The sequence below is a fragment of the Arvicanthis niloticus genome, chromosome 10 (assembly GCF_011762505.2).
Source record: "Arvicanthis niloticus isolate mArvNil1 chromosome 10, mArvNil1.pat.X, whole genome shotgun sequence".
In the NCBI taxonomy this organism is placed as follows: Eukaryota; Metazoa; Chordata; class Mammalia; order Rodentia; family Muridae; genus Arvicanthis; species Arvicanthis niloticus.
Genome location: NC_047667.1, coordinates 48635332 through 48656600, shown reverse-complemented (window position 1 = coordinate 48656600; position 21269 = coordinate 48635332). Strand labels below are relative to the sequence as shown.

The following is a 21269-nucleotide window of genomic DNA, read 5'->3' as shown; positions in this document are numbered from 1 at the left end:
TTTTAAACTATAGAACCTTCTTAAAGAAAAACTAGAAATATGAATTTTGATCATCTTATGTCCTCCATATTCTAGTCCAGGCTATATGTTAAACTATAATTGAATTTTGTAGTGTGTTAAAGACAGTATTTAGTAAAAGGTAGGAGGAAGTTTTATTTAAAAAAAAAAAAAAGAACTATTCAAAATTCCCTCTGAACCTTAGAATTTCCACTTACTCTGGCTAAAATCTATATCCTGTATTAGACTTTGATAGTCAAAAGAAAATGTCTACAAGACCTTTATGGGTCTTTTAAAAACTACATTAATTATTTTAATGATACTCTTTAGGTATATTGGTATTGTTTTCTGATTGAACTTTGTTTTAGATGCCATTCTAAATATGGTGAATATTGCCGCTAATATTCTGGGAGCAAAAACTGAAGACTTGACAGAAGGTACCTAATCATTTTATGGGTCTTTAAAATAGCTGGTCTTTAAAATAGATGGAACCTTTAAGTTAGAAAAAGGGGGAAAAAAATCTAACAAAATAGACTTTTTGTTTAGAAATGAAGAGACCATTGAAAAGAACTTAGCAACCTTGTATTAGCTATTGTTTATTGAATTTCACACATTTTTTTTAAATGAAAGAACTTCATCTACATAAATTTCATGAATTGATCCTTGTCCCTCCAGATGCCTCTCCCGACCTGGTAGAATTGATTCAACCCAGGATATCATATGTGATATATATAAGTGCTCTTTTTTTATTTTCAATCAAGGTCTCATGAAGTTGCCATGCTGGCCTTGAACTTAACAGTACTCCTATATTAATCTTGTTAGTAGTTAGTATCTGTGTGGGAACAGGTGCTCCCGCCAGCCCTGCTTGATTCTTCCTAGCCATGACAGTAATGATTCTATGCCCTTATCTTTTTACTGAGAATTTAAAGTCCTAGTGGTGCTTTATATTAGCTTTCCTTTTGTGTAACAAATATATCAATATATTAGGCCATTTTATTTTCTTTGAGAATGGCAAATATCAATTAATAAAGAGTAACAAATGATGCCTTTTAGTTTTTGAAAACCACTAAGCCAAGTGTACGCTTCAAAGTTACCCATTTTACTTCCTCATTTTACAGTAACTTTTTGGTCTAGAAGCATATTAATCTTCTAATATTATGTAAAATTTATACTACCAAATAAGGAATAATGTTCATTCTTATTATGATCATGTGCAGTCATATCTTTCTAAGAGAACTTAGATTTAAAAGAAAAAACTCCTCATGAGCAAATGTATTTGACCTTTTCCTTCTGCCCTGAGAGACTAAAGCACTTTGTTATAGTAAAATACTTTATGGTACAGTTTTTAAACATTGAACTCAATGTGGGCATCTTTCTTAAAATAGGAAATAAAAGTATATCTGAGAATGCCACTGCCACAACTGAACCTAAAATGCCTGAATCAACTCGTGTTTCAACTCCTGTTTCATCACCTGAGTAAGTTCTGCTGCGACAATAGATTTTTGTTACAACAGAGCAGAGTGTATTAGAAATAGAAAGAAAAGAGCTTGCCATCTGTATATAGTCATCTTTAGGAGAGCCCAAATCATAGGACAGACATTCCTACAGCTGCTCTGGACACTTTTCAGTTGCTTCTTCTCTTTTGTGTATATGTATATTAAAAACATACTATTCTAGACCACCCATTTGTTGTTTTATATATTACTATCACATATTGAATCTTTTCTAAAGAAAAATATTTCCTTATAGTGAGTGATTACTCTAGGCTTGGCATCAGATTTCAAAAGATTCTTACTGAGTTTAGGTTTGAAAGCATTGCATATGTATATATAAAGTTCCTTGAAAGCCACAGAGGGTACCCAAAATACCTAGTACATTGATTCTTGAGTTGTGTTGTCACACAGCAAACTAACTTGTTTCCTTTCTCGAACTGATTTCTATAGATTTTTTTTTTTTGTATTGGCACACATTGGGCAGTATTTTGTATATAGGTAAATAACATACAATATCTTCATTTTCTGGGTGTTTTCTTACCAAAGGCATTTATATCACAGATACATGTTATCTATAATAGACAATAAACTCAGTGATTTGGCTGATGAGTTATGGTTATTGTGTAAAATTTTAAAATCTTTTTTGTCTCTGAGGACCTTCTGATAGAGAGGATATTTGAATTTGAACTATTTTACAATAGTAGGAAATCAAAATTGTAGTAAGTATGCTTTAAACTGTAATCCCCAATTAGCATACTAATTAAAAAGTAGTTTTGTGCTTTCAAAAGTAGAGTGAGATATTTATATTCTGAAAGTGACTGTGAAGATATTTATTGGGTGGTGAGAGTGAGAAATATAGCATATATGTTACTGATTCTTAAAAGGACTTAAAATATGTATTAGTGATAAAGACATCCTTAGTGTTTCTAATTATCTTGATGTTTACTATTTTTGATTTTATAACTAGGCTGCTTCAGTTAACATAGTTTTTTTTTAAGCAAACTAAGCAAGCTAATTTTATTTATACACACATAGACATGCACACATGCAATTGTGAATATTTTGAAAGAGGACTTCTTTGAGACAGAATCTTCCTAGTCTAGCCCTAAACTTACGCTCTTCCTGTCTCTTTCTCTCACATGCCACCACATTGGGCAAAATCATTGAACAATTTTTACTTAAAGTTTCTTTATTTACTTGTAAGTTTTTAAAATGACTATATAGCAGTCATCTGGTAAGATAATAAAAGTGCAGGACTCCATATTCAAAATCACTAAATGTATAGAAAGCTGTTACTTTCTTTTCCTAAGTGTAACAGACTAGAGTATGTATAACAGTATGTAACTTCATATTTACCAGATTTTTATCTTCTCCTTCCTTTCTTCATATACTGCTCCTATTTACTGTCACAGTTTGTTCTGTAACCAATAGTTGACATGCCACTAGAATATTTAAGAAAGATAATTAGGTTCTAAATGGATCTATGTGGCTATAGATAGCTATCTGTTAAGAGACTCATGACTTAATTGGTTTTTATTTTGTTTTCAGCAAAAATGAAAATCTGCTTAGATGCCCTTTGACTTTGCTTTTGTCATTGTGGCAGACATCTCTACTTGTAAACATTTTTCTGGTAGTAATTTTTAAGGAAATTTTGCATATAAAGATAATTCAGTTTTGGTATTCATATTACCTGAGTTTTTCATTCAGGTTTTTCTTTGTCCTTTAAGATTGTATTCAGAAATTGTCTTTATCTCAGACAGAAGCACAGACATCGTAATTTATAATCCAGTGTCTGCTACTCCACCCCAATCTAGACTCTACCACACAGACCTTCTGTAGAGCTAGTGGTGAGACAGACAGGTTTATGACGCATCAGGATGTTTTATTAAAGTGGTCAAGCATTTGTCTTTTAATAAGAAAACTAGCTCAGATGATGTTAAAGTAGATAGTATGCTATATAGGAATTCCTCACAGCATCTACAGAAATATGCTTTAGAACTTTAGCTGCCTTCTGCAGATGATACTAGCAATCCTGGGTTCTAGGTCAGGCTCTTGGGTATCCTAGTTTCTAATCTGAAAGAGTGGAGGTGAGACTCGCAATGAGTTAGTAAATGTTATGGAAACAAAGGTACAATGTATATACAGGGAAGAGAAGTAATCACAAATTTGATGTAAAATACAGTGGTTTCAGCTATTTGGTTACTTGGTAAGTGGACTTGTGCTGCCATTTCTGACTTAAGTACTCTCCATATAAAATGGAAAAATGTTCTATAGGGAAAACTGATTAAACATATTTGTGTACAGCTTTGTACTCAGCATTTCTTCTGTAATCCCAATCTTTATGTTGTGCCTAATACATTTTCCTTAAGCTTATTTTAACATTAGGTTTCTACCTTAAGTGATATGTAATCATGTATATGTATTTCTAGATATGTAATCAAGGAAGTCTATACACATGATACAGAATCATCAACCTCAGATCCTCCAAAAGAGAGTCCGATTGTACAACTAGTTCAGGAGGAAGAAGAGGAAGCGAGTCCATCTACAGTGACCCTTTTGGGCAGTGGAGAGCAGGAGGATGAGTCGTCATCCTGGTTTGAGTCTGAGGCACAAATGCTTTGTAGTGAACTGACTTCAATTTGTTGTATTTCTAGTTTTTCGGAGTATATCTATAAATGGTGCTCAGTTAGAATTGCTCTTTATCGACAACGCAGCAGGACTGTGAGTAAAGGAAAAGATTCTATGTCACCTCAGCCATCATTACTTCCTGTAGAATCAGTAGAGGTTTCAGTACTGCAGCCTCCCAATGGAGATGTGGATAACGAGAACATGGAAAGAGAAGCTGAAACTGTTGTTCTGGATGATTTAAGTAGTGTGCTCCAGGGTCATTTGATGAATCACACAGTGGATACAATTGAACTTGAACCAAGCTACCCTCAAACTCTTTCTCAGTCTCTTCTCTTAGATGTTACTCCAGAAATCAATTCACTGTCTAGAGTAGAAGAATCTGAGTCTGTTAAATCTGAGGGAGGATATATACTATCACAAGTGATGCCCCGAGAGAGTTCTGTTGAATTTCATGATGAAATGGAAAAAAAGCCTGAGAGCTTTAGTTCTGTTGAGAAGCTCTCTGTTATTTATGAAGCAAGTAAAGTTAATGAGGTAATGGACAGTACTCTGAAAGAAGACATATTCTCCACAGAAGTTGTCACCAAGTTTCCTGAAACAATAGTATCGCCACCTATAAACACAGCCACTGTGCCAGAGAATGAAGGTGTGGAAAGCAAACCTAGTATAGCTGATACACTGAAGCATACAGTAACTCCAGTTATGGACCCTTCATTGCCTGAAGTGAAAGAGGATGAGCAGTCTCCAGAAGATGCCCTTTTAAGAGGCTTGCAGAGGACAGCTACAGATTTCTATGCTGAATTACAAAATTCTACAGATCTGGGATATGGTAATGGAAATCTTGTGCATGGATCAAATCAGAAGGAGTCAGTATTTATGAGACTTAATAATCGTATTAAAGCCTTAGAAGTTAACATGTCTCTCAGTGGTCGCTATCTGGAGGAACTTAGTCAAAGGTAGGTACAATCCATTTTACACCATAAGTTTAGCAGCTGAGTATGATCTGCAAAGACTGTGATGATGTAAGAAGCCAATTTTAACTGAAAAAGATGATGTTCAAAGCTTCCCAGAATTGCTAATTTTTTTCTGTTTTTGTAAATACTTAGTGACATTCAATTATTGGGCTAATACATTTTCTGTGTCTTGTTTTCTCCTTTATAATTTTTGTGTTCTTACCATGTTGCTGAGATTAGTGTGACCTCATTGTCACCATCTTAACTGGCAGTGTAGGCCTGTGCTAATATGTCCAGCTTCATTTCTCTTGATGTCCAGGAACTATTTGGTTATACCTTCTGTATTTGTTACTGTATTGCACAGTACTGAATAGATCATTTTAAGAAAATGCAGATTGTCCAGTCTTAAAATCAGAATTATTTTCCAGTACATAATGAATGAGAAAGTGGACTTAAAGCAATTCTTACTTTGTAGGTACCGAAAACAAATGGAAGAAATGCAAAAGGCTTTCAATAAGACAATAGTTAAGCTTCAGAATACTTCACGGATAGCAGAAGAACAGGTTGGTTTCTTTATTGTATATGTACTTTTCACACTGAGGCATGATACTCATCTTTGTGGAGTGTATTGTAGTTAATGTGCATCTACAGTGTGTAATAGGGTAGTAAGTCATTTCAGCCATTGTTAGGATACTCTGATTTCAAGAATATCATAAATTGTTTTAGATGATAAAAATTTTATTTTACTTCTTATTTCTGATTTTGTTAATCAACGAAGACTACAACAAAATTCTTTTTTAATGAAGTGTATTACTTAGATAATGTAATTTATAGGATATTTTACATTTTTTAGACAGTACCATGTGGCTGAAATGTAGCTTCTCCAGTATCACATATGCCATTTCATACATTTTAAATAGACTGATGGTTTGTTTTATGTGAATATTTAATATTTAGTTTATGGTAACTATAGAAATATTTTTATGTATGAGTACACATGTATTCTTTTGTGGAATACAATTATTCTCTCTGGAGTTACTCACAGAAGTATGTCTACAGTTGCTATTTCTATGTAATTATTGGTAATTTTCTCTAGTTTTCTCATCAGAGAAGAGTGCTAGCCCATACATTTCCTAGTGTTTTGACAACATAACTATCTTCTCATTTCCCTGGTGTCACTTCTGTGGCTGACCTGTATCTTCCTACTCCAACATGGTTAATACCTCTACAGCCTGTCGTTCTTCCCTTAAGGACCCGTTTGGACACTGTCTTGTGTAAAATTTGATGTTACTAAATTATTTATTTACATTCTAGCTTTTGCTCCTCTCCCAGTCCCCCTTCCACAGTTCCTCATCCCACTCCTCCTCCACCTTGCCTTCAAGAGGGTGCCCCCACACTAGGGCCCCCCCGCCTGGGTTAGGTGCATCTCCCACTGAAGCTGGACCAGGCAGTCCTCTGATACGTATGTGCCTGGGGCCTTGGACCATTCTGTGTATGCTGCCTGGTTGGTGGCTCAGTGTCTGGTAGCTCTCTGGGCTCTGGGTTAGTTGAGATTGCTGGTCTTCCTATGAGATTGGCCTCCTCTTCAGCTTCTTAAATCCTTCCCCTATTCAACCATAGTGGTCCCCGATTTCAGTTCAATGGTTGGATGTAAGTATCTGCATCTGTCTCAGATAGCTGCTGGTAGAGCCTCTCAGAGGTCAGTCATGCTAGGCCCCTATCTTAAGTCTCTTCTCCATTTTTGTCCCTGCAGTTCTTTTAGACAGAAACATTTCTGGGTCAGAAATTTTGACTTAGTAACCCCATCCCTCCCCCTTGAGACCCTGTCTATCTGCTAGAGGTGGACTCTCCCCATTGTTGGGTATTTTCTCTAAGGTCACTTCCAGTGAGTCCTGAGAGTCTCTCACCTCCCAGTACTTTCTAGATGGTTCCCCCATCTGCCACTCCCTAGGCTACATATTTTCATTCATTCTCCTGTCCCTCTGAGCTTCTCTTCAGCTCTCCCCCTCATACCTGATCTTATTTCCCTTTTCCCTTCCCTTTCCCCCTCCCACCCAGATACCTCCCTCCCTTTGCCTCTTGTGATTATTTTCATCCCCCTTCTAGTGGGATTGAAGCATCCTCCCTTGTGCCTTCCTTCTTGTTTAGCTTCTTTGGGTCTGCAGAGTGTAACATAGTACCTGTATTTTATGGCTAATATCCACTTTAAAGTGAATACATATCATGCATGTCCTTTTGGGTCTGGGTTACTTCACTCAGGATATTTTCTAGTTCCATCCATTTGCCTGCAAAATTCATGATGTCCTTGTTCTTATGGCTGAATAGTATACCATTGTGTAAATGAACTACATTGTCTGTATCCATTCTACGGTTGAGGGACATCTGGGTTGTTTCCAGCTTCTGGCTATTACAAATAAGGCTGCTGTGAACATAGTGGTATGGTGGAGCATCTTTTGGGTATATGCTCAAGAGTGGTAGGTACAGCTGGGTGTTCAGGTAGATCTATTTCCAATTTTCTGAGCTACTGCCAGATTGATTTCCAGAGTGGTTTTTCCAGTTTGCAATCCCACCAGCAATGGCAGAGTTTTAACTAGTAGTTTTCCACTGTACTAGTGAAGAAATAGAAAACATTTTGCACTTTATTGTGGTGCCCTTTATTGAACTTCTTTTCATCTTTTCACTTTGCTGTCGTTCTGCATAGATTGACTTAATAGATTTCTGCAAATGGGTGAAAATATATGGTCCAGGACTTTCTGTGTGTAGTTCATTTCATTTGAAGTAATAGCCTGTAGTACTCTTGTTGATTATAGAAAAGAACGGCTTTGTTTCTTTTCGATCCTTCCATCTTTTTCTATTTATTTATTGCTTGTCCAGATGTAGATAAGGATAACAGTATGACTAGTAATAAGTTCACTCCTCTGTCTTAATGAAAAATTTTCCAGTATTACACTTTTAAATATGATGTGTGTGCTTTATTTTCTCTATGCTTTATCTATAGTATCTGTATCTTATGTCTCAAAGACCTATATAAGTACTTTTCATGTTCTTGTAATCTGAACAAAAATAAATGTAGTGATTAAAAGTGTCAGCCAGTTTAAGCTAGCTTGTCTTTAGTTGTTTGTAACTACCACAGGCAAATTAGTGTTGTATGTGAGGTGGCTTTCAAAGGAAGTGATTCAGTAAGTCATTGACTTAGCATTTTTAAAAGGTGAACTATATTAGAAAGAGCCAAAGGTTTTTAGTAATAAACCCCATTGTTAGTTTTATACACCCTTATCCCTCACACACAATTGAGGCTTGAAACACTTAGATCTAGAATAATAGAGGGTTATGTAGTTTCTATCAGGTCTTAAGTTAGAGTTTTCAAGTTCTTGAACTTTCTGCCTTTTTTTCTTTCTTCCTTCCTAGATTTATTAATAGACTCAAATTTTAGTATCGTTTGCCTAATACCCAATGAAGGTGACTTTGGTGGCCTTCTTTTCATTGGTAGTAGTGTAGCATCAATTGGATGACATAGGTATGACTTCCTGCATTCCATTGTATTTTGCCACGAAAGGAAAGAGTATAATTTTTTTATATTAAAATCCCTTATACCTAGAAACTAACTTCAAAAAAAATTTCAGCATGTCTTTCTACTGATAAATGCTTTGCTTTAAAAACACTTGGTCAGAGTAGCATGTATGTATCTAGTGATATACTAGTTCACTAGTAAGTTGAAAAGCAGTTCATTAGCTTCTATTGACATGACATTCTACATCCTGGCAGGAAGTGGCAGAAGGAAGATCGAGCACAATCCTAGATTCCTATGTATTATGTTTTTTAAAAACTTTTAATCAAAGTTTGTGCTTCTCTGTTAAGATCTTTGCAAAAATACATTTTGAAAGAACTTAGTGGTTTTTCCAAATCACATGTTTTACTTAAATTTACAATTTAATGTACAGATGAAATATAAAGAAAAGTGATCTTTTGTTATAGGATCAGCGGCAAACTGAAGCCATCCACTTGCTCCAGGCACAACTGACCAACATGACACAGCTTGTTTCAAACTTGTCAGCAACTGTAGCAGAATTAAAACGGGAGGTAATTGTTCAACTACCTGTAAGACAGTGTTCCTTGGAAGGTTGTCAGAAGGCCAAACTTGTAAATATGAACATGACAGTTCAAAGCTCAAATCAAACAAAACTGTTACTTAGGTAGAACTTTCTTAAAACACCAAAATGCATTATTTTATTGTTTGGGAGCTGTGTTGTTGAGAGTTTTGTAAAGCTTGGCTTTCATGATTTGGCCACCCTGTAAGGCAGGTATTATGTGAATTCTGTCAAGTCTTTTGGAAAAAGCTGATTTTTATTCTGAACATTGCAAATCATTGGAAATTACTAAGCAAAGAAACTGTCTGGATCATTTCAATGATGTTTAACATATTGAGAAATTCCTCATTTGCTATTCTGCTGAGAATTATCTGTTTAGGGCAAGAGCAGAAACAAGAAGGAAACTTAGGAGGAGGCATTTGCAGTAACTTGGGTGAAGTTAACTAAGATTTTAGAAGTAGAAAATAGTAGGATGTTAATTGAATTAAATATATATTTAAAGAGGTAGAAAGATAAGCCTTAATGAACTATCGGGTATGTGAGATAAGAAGTGAAGGCTGAGTCTGAGGGGCTTGATACCTGACTATTTGAGTTGTATATGGTTAGAAAGCCTATGTGGTAGTATACTATTCCTAAGGGATAGAGTGCAGATGGAAAGACAGACTAGATATCAGCAGAATGTTCAGTGGTGAGCGCCAATCTAAGGCATAATGTGCTTACTGCACTCACTGCTTTTATATTTCAAGAAAGAATTAGATGGGGAGAGAACAGGAAAAGAACAAATGTCCATAGTTTGTTTTCAAGCAGCATGCTCTGTATTTATGGTTTCAGAGCACTTGGTTTAAAATTACTTGTTTGAATTTTAGGTTCCACTGTCTATTCTTTAAAGTAGTTTGTAATTATGTTTATCTTTTTAGGTTTCAGATCGTCAGAGTTACCTTGTCATGTCTTTGGTCTTATGTGTTGTCTTGGGACTGATGCTCTGTATGCAACGTTGCCGAAATACTTCTCAATTTGATGGAGATTACATTTCAAAACTTCCTAAAAGTAATCAGTACCCAAGCCCTAAAAGGTGAGGTTAACTTTATACTTCACAGTTTTCTTCTATTTTCACCACTATTTTATTTTATTTTATTTTGTTTTTCTCAAAGAAATGCTGAGCAGATAAAGGGACATGAAACCAAAATATTAAAAACATCTTTGTAGCAAGATGGTAACTATACATGGAGATAGTGCTATTGAATAATCAAGAGAAATATGCATCAAACCTTTGAATTATTTTGGTTGAGAAAGATGTTCAAATGTGGAATTCAAAAGTGGAAGAGAAGTAACATTGTAAGATAAGATCTTTGGAGAAGATTTGTTTTATATTAGCAGTAATTATGCTAACTTGGGCTTGTTCTGTATGTTATGCAGGTCTCAAATCCTCCATTTAAATAGGCTACACAGTAAGTTAGATCCCGTAGATTCACTCCTATGTGATGCTGTTTTCTTATTAGGTGTTTCTCTTCCTATGATGACATGAATTTGAAAAGAAGAACATCATTCCCCCTCATCAGATCCAAATCTCTGCAGTTTACTGGCAAAGAAGGTAGATTTTTATGGATATGATCTATGTGTACAAACTGGCTTCTCAAATAAGTATAATGTTCATGCTGTGTTTTCATCTGCAACCAAAAAATGAAGCAGTTATCTTTGTGTTTGTGTTAGTCAAAGCCACTTTATCATTTTCATGCTTTAAAACTCTTCATTCCTTTGAAAGCCCAAAGGGTGGGGAGGGGGACTTAGTGTTGATTAGCATGAGTAGTGTTGTTTGCACATGCTCCTGTTTAGAAGTATTTCTTTTTAGAAAGGGATGTTTGAGAAAGTTCAACAGCTATGGAAAACCCGAATGCTCAATGTGCTCTCATAGCATCCTGTGCTTTTCTGCCTCCTCTTCTTGTGCAGGTAGGACCCTTTTTTATCTCTAGTTTAGGACTTTCGAGGCACTTTCATAGCCCCAGAGTTTATAATTGGGTTCCATTCAATACATGTTAACATTTGGATAAACAGATATATGTTAAGTGACTATTTTCCTATTTTAGTTCCTTTGTAACTAGTGCTTATTAAACTTAAAATTTTATTCTTATAGCAATAGTAAAATAATTATATATTTCATTTAAGGGTGCTTTCTATATAACTAGCTATTTTCCCTTTCCTTAGGATTTTAGTAATTAAGCCAAATGTTTCTGTTATGTCCTTCAGATAGTCTTTCCTGAGTCTCACTAGTATAAGTTTTCATTCCATGTGCCTTTACTAAGCTTTGAGAATTTTTATAAACTCAATATGCCTGTGTAACTCACATCCTAATTAAAAAGTAGAATGCAGTCTAGCACCTCAAAACCTGTTTTGTGTTTTCCTCTCCCAGTGTAGGCAGTATTTTAACATGTAATTATTGTGAGTCATATGCCACTTACCCAGACTCTAGTCCATCTCTCCACTGTGCAAGTGCTGCTCATGAGCACGTTCACCTGTGGCCTGTTACATGTCTTTAAGATACGCGTGCACCTGCCAACAGGAATGGAAGAGGGCGCGCTGGGCCATAGCATGTATGGCGGCCTTAGTGAATACCAACACATGCTTTTCTGTGAATGACCTCCATCAGCTTTGGGTGCTTCCCCCCAGCTTTGTCAGGTGTTCCACATCCTAGTAAACATTTTAGTAATTTGGGTCTTGCAGTCATTCTGATTAATATGTGTGCATTTCTTCTTTGAGGTATATTCATATAGTTGTGAGGTATGTTGAGATTGTTTTTGTTTTTATCAGTTCTCTTATTTTAAATTAAGTGAACTAACATATTTTATTATTTTTCCTCTAACTCTTTAAAGGCATATAGAATAGGCTCCCCGACCCCCGACCCCCGACCCCCAACCCCCCACCCCATATAGAATCGCTTCTGTTTTAGACAATGATCTGATCTTGACTTAACCTTGCTTTTCAAGAAAGCTGAGAACAATAAATAGGGACAGTAAGTAGGAAGAAATTGACTTCAGTCCTGATTCTATCCTTCCTTCCTTCCTTCCGTCTATCTGTCTGTCCTTCCGTCTGTCCTTCCTTCCTTCCTTCCTTCCTTCCTTCCTTCCTTCCTTCCTTCCTTCCTTCCTTTTCTTCTTTTCTTCCTCCTTTCCTTCCTTCCTTTCTTTTAAAATTAAAGTTCTTCTTGGAGCAGTGTTCTTGCTCTGCCTTAAATTTTCCTACCTTGTTGGTATTTTCAGTTCTTAACTTAGAAGGAAGGAACCATGTTAGATTGTTCTTTTTTTTTTAAGCAACAACTAAAAACTTTAAAAAAGGTAGCAGGTGCCTTTTCCCAGTGATCCATCTCATCAGCCTTCTGTTCATCTTTTGATGAGATTTAAGTAGCATCTCCTCTCTGTCCTTCTGCATGTATAAATGAAAATGGGATAGCTAGGTCATGCGACAGTATTATTTTTCTTTGTGTAATCTCCATATTTTCCAAGTTACTGTACTGCTTTACGAGCCTAGCAACAGTGTTCCATTGTTTCCATATCTGCATGTATATTAGTTTTTTCTTTTCTTTCTAATTATAGCTATTCTAATATCTGTGGGATAACCTACTGTGACTTTGATTTGCATTTCTCTAATTGTGTGTGTGTATGCGTGCATGTATGTGTACATGTGAGTATACATACATAAATATAGATGCATACATGTACATATAAATACACATATGCATACACTAGCATATAAAAGTAAATGTAATGCATAATTGATAGGTCTTCCTTTCTGCACATAGCATTTTCACTATCCATTTTGTTTTGTTGTCTGTATTTTCTCTGTCTTATATAGGAAGTCTTTGTGAAGTCTAGAGTCCTAAAACTTACGTTTTTTTTTTCTCCTAGTTTTATAGGTTTAGATCTGTACTGTATTTGGAGTTAAGTTTTGTGTATGACATAAGGGTCCATTTATCTCTGTACAATTTGACTAGATTATCTATTTGTCATTGAGAGTAGTCTAAGCATCCTTGTAAGAAAAAAAATCACTTGACCATATCTCTACATACTGTATTGCCCTATTGTTAAATATGTTAAATGCGTATGACTTTATGATTATTATGTTTTCTTGGAGTATTGTAGTCCAATAATCATTATGTAATTTTGTTCCATGTCTTAAAGTCTCTGTCTCAAATGAGTGTAGCTGTTCTTTCTTTTGCATTTAAATGAATTTTTTTTTTTAGGTGATATATAGTTGGATCTCATTACCTGATTGACAGGTAGACTCCTTAAATTAGTTTATTTAGTCTACTGAGTTTAAAGATTGTTTTGATATAATTAGAATATTATAATATTACTATTTTCTATTTGTTAATTTTTTTGGTTTTTTTGTCCTCTATATTACTTATTTTTACTCTTTTTGATTATAATTATTTTATCTGATTTTTTGTTAGCATATCCAACATAATTCTTTGTAGAGTTAATCTAATTATTGCTTGTTTACCATTTACATTAACAACGATCCTACCTCCACTTTCAAATAAAGCCATACCTTTCCCCAGGTTTGGTTATAGCAGCAAGGTAATTAATATTAAATCCTGCCCATTGCATGCAATATTGTTATCATTTATTCTGTTTATACATATACATACATAGCTTTTACACACATACAAAACCATGTAGATATTAATTTGAATAAACTTATCCGTTAACAAGTTAAGGATAAGAAAAGAATTGTTTTCTTTTTTCTTATTTCTTTTTGAATTATTATTTTTTTTCAAGGCAGGTCTATGGACATAGGATTCACTCAATCTTGCTTATTTATGAAAGTCTATTTCTTCTCTTTTAAAGAATACATAAGCAAGATAAGAATTATATCTGATTTTCCCCCTCAAAAAACCAGAACTTTAGGAAGAAATTTACATCTTACAGTTTCAGATGTCACTCCTGTTTTTTTGTTTGTTTTGTTTCTGTTTTTGTTTTTCTTTTCATTTTCTGTTCTTCCTAAGTTTGTTTATCCTGTTGATATCTGCCATAGTTATGGATTATGGGCTTGCTTTTGAATTAGTAAAACTACATGGGTATAGAATTTTCTTTGTAAGAGTAATTTAGGGTCTTTAGTGTAAGTTGTAGGAATTAAGTTTTCTGGTAATGTTAATTACAATTCCAAAAATTACCCATTTCCCCTTAAATGCTAGAGTGTATTAACACTTAGCCCATCATCTGAACTTTGGCAGAGTTTTGCATTTGATGTAACAGCAGTCTGCGGTGCTCTCCTTCTTCATTGTGTAGTTCAAGTCTTTTTGTTTGGATGAAGGAGATATTCATTTCCCTATTATAATGCTTAGATTGGGAGTTATACACAGTCATTGGTCTTTATTGGTCACTTAAGGAAGGTACAATTACTTACTAATCTAAAGAAGCATTTGTGCCTCTTTCAGAACCAATACAATGATCTTATTAAAGCCTTTTGCTTATTCTGTTTAATTTACATGGTTTACTTATATTCATTTTTATGTTGTTTTGCTTCAGTTGTATTTTTTTTGGCTTAATTCTAACTCAAGATATTATATTTTATATTTATTATTTCTTTAAATTTGTCTGCATATTTACTGAGTTCTTTGGTATGTCTTAAATCTTTTTTTCTAAGATCTTTCATTATATCTCTAAGCCTCTGAATTCCATTTTTTTTGTTTTGTTTTGGTTTTTGTTTGTTTGTTTTGGTTTTTGTTTTTGTTTTTTTGGAGACAAGTTCTCTCTGTGGCCCTGGCTGTACTGGAACTCACTGTGTCACTGTATACTATAGATCAGTCTGGTCTCATGATTCACAGAGATCTACCTGCTTTTGCTGGGATTAGAGGTGTATGCTACCATACCAGCTCCTTGAACTACTATTTTTAATTTACTTTAATCCTGTGTTAGATTTAATGGGTTCTTTAGATATCTAGATAGATATCTTTTAAGTAATGGAAAATTGTAGCTGATAATTTTCCTAGATACATTATCTATCTTGAGTCCTCCATCTCTTAAGTCTCAAATTCCATAAATGTATTAATTCATCTTCATGTGTCCTCTTTATCTTGTAAAGTTTCTGTCTTTTTCTTTTAAAATTGTTTGTGTGGTTGTGTGAATGCAAACGGAAGTGCCTTTGGAAGCCAGCTCATCCCTGGAGTTGTGATCTCTGAGCTGCCTGGCATGGGTGCTGTAAAGCAGACTCAGTCCTCTGCAGGAGCAGCATATGCTGTTAATCCAATCCGCTTTTGCTTCCTTATATAGTTTTCAGTGCTTGTTTTTTCCTAAGCCACAGAGTTTACAGCTGTATCTAATCTGTTCTTAAATTTATCCATTGAATTTTATATTTTACTTACCACATTTTTTGTTCCTAGGAGACCTTTGTGTTTTGTTAAAGTCTTGTTTTGTATTTCTTGAGATATTTTCCAACTTTTTAATATTTAAACACACCTAAATATAGTGTCTTTGTTGCCCATGTTTGAGATCAAAATAATAATACAAGTTGTAATTGATGGGGTCATGTTATTAATATGTTTCTGGTATGTATTGCTTTGTGATAAATTAGTCTGTGTCAGAATACAAGTTGTTTTAACAAGTTGCATAGGGCTGAAGTTCAATAGCTCTGTTTAGAGATCTGTGCTTGTCATTCTCTGAATGTGTTTTTGAGTAACAGAGTTTTTAAAACTTAGAGGTGAATTTTTAGATCTGATTTCCTCATCACCTCAGAATGTTTTTCATGAGTTTGTGCCACATGTACCATGTTCAAACTATTTCTATAGTTTAGAGTTAATAGTTTTAATCAGAGCTATAAAAGATAAGAAAAAAAAATCCTAAATCCCACTTTATGTTCTTCTAACTGACATCTATAATTCCAACACATCATAATGTGCCTGTCTGACACCACTCAACAACACCTGTAGGCTTAGTGATGGTTTGCCCAATAATACCATTTTTCTCATCAGATGGGGAATGAATCTGGTCCCAAAGAACGACCCTTCCTGTATTAATTGATAATTGTTCATTCAAAATGTAAAATGGAAATATACTTATGTAAATGTTGGTTGTCTTCAGCATTGATAACCAATCTTCAAATAACTTTGACCAAATTCAAATTTAGAGCCCAGCATTCTGGCTTACTAATTTTCCACGTAGAAAATAATAGCTATCCTGATACCTGTCATCCGTTTCACTAATAATCACTAATTTTTTTATGGGTGTGTTTAGTCAAAGCATAGTCTACTTTTCATTTTACACCCCTTTTTTTACTTATAGTAGATCCGAATGATTTGTACATCGTAGAACCCCTCAAGTTCTCTCCAGAGAAAAAGGTAATATTCTTTTTCTTTTCAATTCTATTTTAAGCTGGGTGGTCATAATTGAAAAACAAATATTGAAATGTTAATGTTTATTCCTTGGCATTTTGTTTATTTTAATTTTTTGTTTTTCTTTTTAGTTGTTTTGGGTGGTTGTTGATAGTTTTACATTTATTTAGTGTGTCAGTGCCAAAAGTGTAACTTGTAGGAGTTACTACTACACCCTGTGAGTTCTTAGTACCAAGTGTCTTTTCCTGCTATGCCATCTTGTTGGCTCTGCTTTTTGTTCTTTGTTTTTGTTTTTGTTTTTTGGGACAAGGTCTCACACAGACTGTAGCTTAGGCTTGCCTGGACTACAGAATGCAGCCCAGGCTGGCATCAACTCTCCGAAGTCCTGCCTCAGTCTTCCAAGGGCTGGGATAATGGATGGGAGCCATCCTATCCAACCATAGTGTTGGTTTTCTCCCCGCGCCCCTTGGTTTTTTTTGTTTGAGATAAAGTCTTATGTATGCCAGGATGCCTAAACATGCTGCATCCTGAGAATGACTTTGAGCTTCTGTTTGCACCTTCTAAGTACAGGTGCTAGGATTGTAGGCAGATATCCCCCATCCAGTTTTATGCAGTACTCAGGGTCAGACCTGGGGCTTCATGCCAATGGTACAAGCCTTTTACTGACTGAATTGTATTCCTAGGTCCCATTTTCAGTGGTGATAAGGTATAAATAAATGTTTATTTATACCTGTTATCTATTTTGTATGAAATAGGAACCAAGAAGTATATTCCTATTTTTAAAGGTTTGCAGAATAAAACTAAGAATTTATTAAAGAGACATTCATGAGACCTGCAAAGCCTTAAATATTATTCAACCCTTTAAAGAAAAAAGCTTGCTGATCCTTGGATGATAGTCATTATTTATGAGCTGCTGATGCATGCCAGGCACAGTGTAAGCACTGCCTATATAATCCTCTCTGTAACCTAGCAGTGGTAATAGCTCCATTTAAAAAATGAGGACACAAACAGAGGCTGTACCATTAGATAGTAGGCACTGCTTTGTATCTTCCTAGCATTTCCCACCCCGACTCCCTGGCTATAAAGTCTGATTTTCTTTTTTAACTCTCAGATTATATAATATTTATTTTCATTAGCAATAATTGTCTGTAGTAGAATTTCAGATTAGTGCAAAGTAGTTTTGGATTTAATCCTAATTTCAATATTTACTATTTTGTAATTTAGGCAATGAGCCAAATCTTTAAAGTTTGATATATATATTTTTTTTCATGTAGGAGCCAAGGGCAAACTTCTCAGGGTTAACATATATGAAAGTAACCAGTATAACATCTGACGCATAGAGGTATTCAGATATTAGCTGTCTCTACCTAAACTCTATGCACAAGTTGCTGTAAGCTATTGAAACATTGAGTTGAGTAGCGTTTACAAAGGGGGATGTCAGAGATACTATCTATTCACAGCAGTTTTGTGTGTGTGTGTGTGTGTGTGTGTGTGTGTGAGAGAGAGAGAGAGAGAGAGAGAGAGAGAGAGAGAGAGAGAGAGAGACACCTAGTTTTACTTCCCATAAGCAATGCTACTTTCCTAATACATCTCATATCTAATGAGGAATAATTTCTGTGTTTTTATTTCTGTTATAGAAGAAACGTTGCAAGTACAAAACGGAAAAAATTGAGACAATAAAGCCTGCAGATCCATTGCAACCTATAGCAAATGGAGATATAAAAGGAAGAAAGCCCTTTACGAACCAGAGAGATTTTTCTAATATGGGAGAAGTTTACCACTCTTCTTACAAAGGCCCTCCATCTGAGGGAAGCTCAGAAACTTCATCACAGTCAGAAGAGTCCTATTTTTGTGGCATTTCAGCTTGTACAAGTCTGTGCAATGGACAGACCCAAAAGACAAAAACTGAGAAGAGGGCTCTAAAACGGAGGCGATCTAAAGTCCAAGACCAAGGAAAGTTAATAAAAGCTCTTATACAGACTAAGTCAGGGTCATTGCCGAGCCTGCATGACATAATCAAAGGAAACAAGGAGATCACCGTGGGAGCATTTGGGGTTACAGCAGTCTCGGGACATATCTAAAAGGAGCTGAACATTTATACTGAGGACTTTTTTGTTGTTCTTTAAAGAACAGACTGTGGTATTTGAAGGGTTCATGGGGAGGGATAAAATATTAGGGAAAGTATTCAGAAATTATGGTTTTGGGTTTTTGAGGTTTTTTTTTTTTTTGTTTTTTTTTTCCTTTTAAAAAAGTATACAGGATTGTGTCAGTCTTGGCTGATGAAGTACAGTTTTACAAGGCTGATCTCTTCCTATAAGGATGATGATAGACATTTTATAAAGATGTGTTTTCACAGATAATTACTGGGACAAAAGTAATTTGGAAGCCCAGTTCCTTGGGTGGATAGGAATGAAAGCCTAAACCCCTCCTTCAGCTTGGTTCCCGTTTCTTGCACCTTCCCATATTTATGTGCCTTTTGTCTATTTATAATGCCACTGGAAGAGGAGGGAGAACTTTTTCTGTCATTTGATTTGTTTTGTAATTTTATTAGGTTTTTGAAGCTGCAAACACTACAAAGCTTTAAGGTGGTCCATGCCTGAAGCTCAACAATGTGGGTCATTTGCATAAAGATCCTAAAGACTTCCAACTTAGAATCACTCAGTAGTCTCACTGGAAATAAACACTTGCTGAAGTTTTATAAAGGCCTTTCAGATAAAAGGTGATGATTTTACTCTTGGTCTCATTTAATTTAGTTGGATTGGGTTATTTTCTTTTTCCCCCCTGAGTTATTAACTCAGTAAAATGGTAAAATATTTTCTTGAAATTGACAGGTATTTGAAACAAATTTATTATAAATTCACCTTTAAACACACTTAACTATTTGTGATAATTTTCTTTACATTGCTCTAAATGTTCACAGTAAACACTAATCCTCCAAATTTTCACATCACCGAGACCAGGTTTTCCATGGTCCAGTCACTGCCTTTGTACATAGTCACAGAACCAGCCAGTGAGCATGTCAGACCTGATTCAGTCTAATTGGCAAAGTCTAGTAGGATTATGATTCCTTCATGTTTGCTTTTATTGGCTACAATGTGCAGATATGTATATATGTGGTGTCAATGTCTGTCTTCATTTGTTTTTTTCCCCCTTAAGTAATTGGCAGTATCTGTCTGAGTAAATTGATTTCTTGATGTGTGATTGCCCAGGGATGAGTGAAAGTGATATGTGTTTTTGAGAGAGATTTGACCATTTTATGTTGTAAAATTTAAGTTATAACTTATTGAGCACTTTTGTTAATAATTGTTTTTAAATTTGTCTAATACCTTTTTTGGTATTGTTTGTAATGTGATTTATTTAAGGCCTTTTTTGTTTAAGTTGCTGCTTTAGGTTAACAGTATGTTTTAGGAAATGAATTTTCCCCCTTCCAGTCTGCACAATTAGCCATTCAGAGCAATATAGCCTGATGGTCCAGCAGGCCCTTGAGAAGTCCAGATGTGGGCAGAGCTAGAGTGGGAAGTCACTGTGTGTTGTGAAAAGAGGGTTTTAAATATGTAACTACAGAGCTGTAGTACCATTAGAAACTGTGAATTTCCAAATAAATCTGAACACTTGTCTTTATTAATTACTGGCTCTTCTGTCCTTTCAAAGATTGCAAAAATGTATTACTAACTTCTGATTATAGATTTAAGGGTGTTTTGTTTTTTGGCAACATTCAGGCTAAGTATGTGAGCATTGCTCACGTTTCAGGCAGCCACAGTCTACTCTTGCACCTGAACGGTGTATTCACTAATAGTCAGTTTACCTTAGCAGACTTGAAACAGACAGTTCTAATGGTTAATAAAATGCATATCTACCTAGAGAATTATAGCTTTAGTCTTGAATTTTATTTCTCTTCCAGATTATAACTACATGTAAGAGGGAGAAAAAACTAAGCAACAAAAACTCAAACCTCTAATGAGTGAAGATTCTTGCCAGGAGGAGATTTTTGGTTTTAAAAAGTTACAATCAAAACCCAAGGGCTGTAAAATCCTAAACTGAGTTATTGCTCAGTTTTTTAGAGGATTTGGATTTTTAGAGGATAGCATTTTGATTTTAGATTTTGGAACTAAGGATGCCTACCCAACAAATATTATTAACAAAATCCAAAAAATCTTCAAATACTTTTCCCAAGTGTTTCATGTAAGACATACTCAAACCTGTATGTAAAACTAAAGGATTTTCAACACTCCATGGTAGCCAACCTTATCTTATTTGTAGTGTTAAGTAAGATATTCAACCAGAATGAAATAAAACTTACTCAACTCAAGCAAAGCCAGTTCTTTGTATTCTTAATGTATCTGTGGAGGTTTATATATGCATATGATTTGAGCAATTAAATGGTTTCCACAAAGACTGTACACAGATACATTTTCTCCCTCACCTTTCACTGTCCACCATACATTCATCCTGGCTGCATCCATTTTCAGTTCTGTATTTCAAATTTCTGTACTTGTGCCTTATGATGACATTTTTAGTTTTAGATGCATGTCCTATTTGAACACAGACAGACATAAAACATGCTTTTACTCAACTGGTAATCTGAAGAGATTCAGAATTATGGAAAAGTTGAACACTCATGCAACATTACCTGTATTTACTAGTTGTTAATATTTTTAGTTTATATATGTTTACATGTATGTCTGCATATATATATATACACACATGTGTAGTATATATTATAGGTATATAGGAGTATGTGCATATATAAGATATTTGGTAGATGAACATGCTAGGTCATCATGAC

The 21269-nt window shown here is 34.9% G+C and overlaps 1 protein-coding gene across 5 annotated transcripts in view; it reads left to right on the top strand.

Annotated features, from left to right (window-relative positions):
• Positions 1–20108, top strand: part of Suco (SUN domain containing ossification factor) — a 56460-nt gene extending 36352 nt beyond the window's left edge. For 4 of the 5 annotated variants that reach the window (XM_034513012.2, XM_034513014.2, XM_034513010.2 and 1 more), the window contains 9 exons: positions 366–434; positions 1383–1473; positions 3920–5074; positions 5547–5634; positions 9047–9151; positions 10077–10231; positions 10659–10750; positions 16434–16489; positions 18121–20108. In XM_034513012.2, the coding sequence (XP_034368903.1) occupies positions 366–434; positions 1383–1473; positions 3920–5074; positions 5547–5634; positions 9047–9151; positions 10077–10231; positions 10659–10750; positions 16434–16489; positions 18121–18564 (2255 nt within the window). In that variant the 3' untranslated portion in view covers positions 18565–20108. Of the gene's footprint in view, positions 1–365; positions 435–1382; positions 1474–3919; positions 5075–5546; positions 5635–9046; positions 9152–10076; positions 10232–10658; positions 10751–11008; positions 11107–16433; positions 16490–18120 lie in introns of all 5 variants that reach the window. The other variant, XR_013112910.1, reaches the window with a different exon arrangement.
• The last annotated feature ends 1161 nt before the right edge of the window (positions 20109–21269 follow it).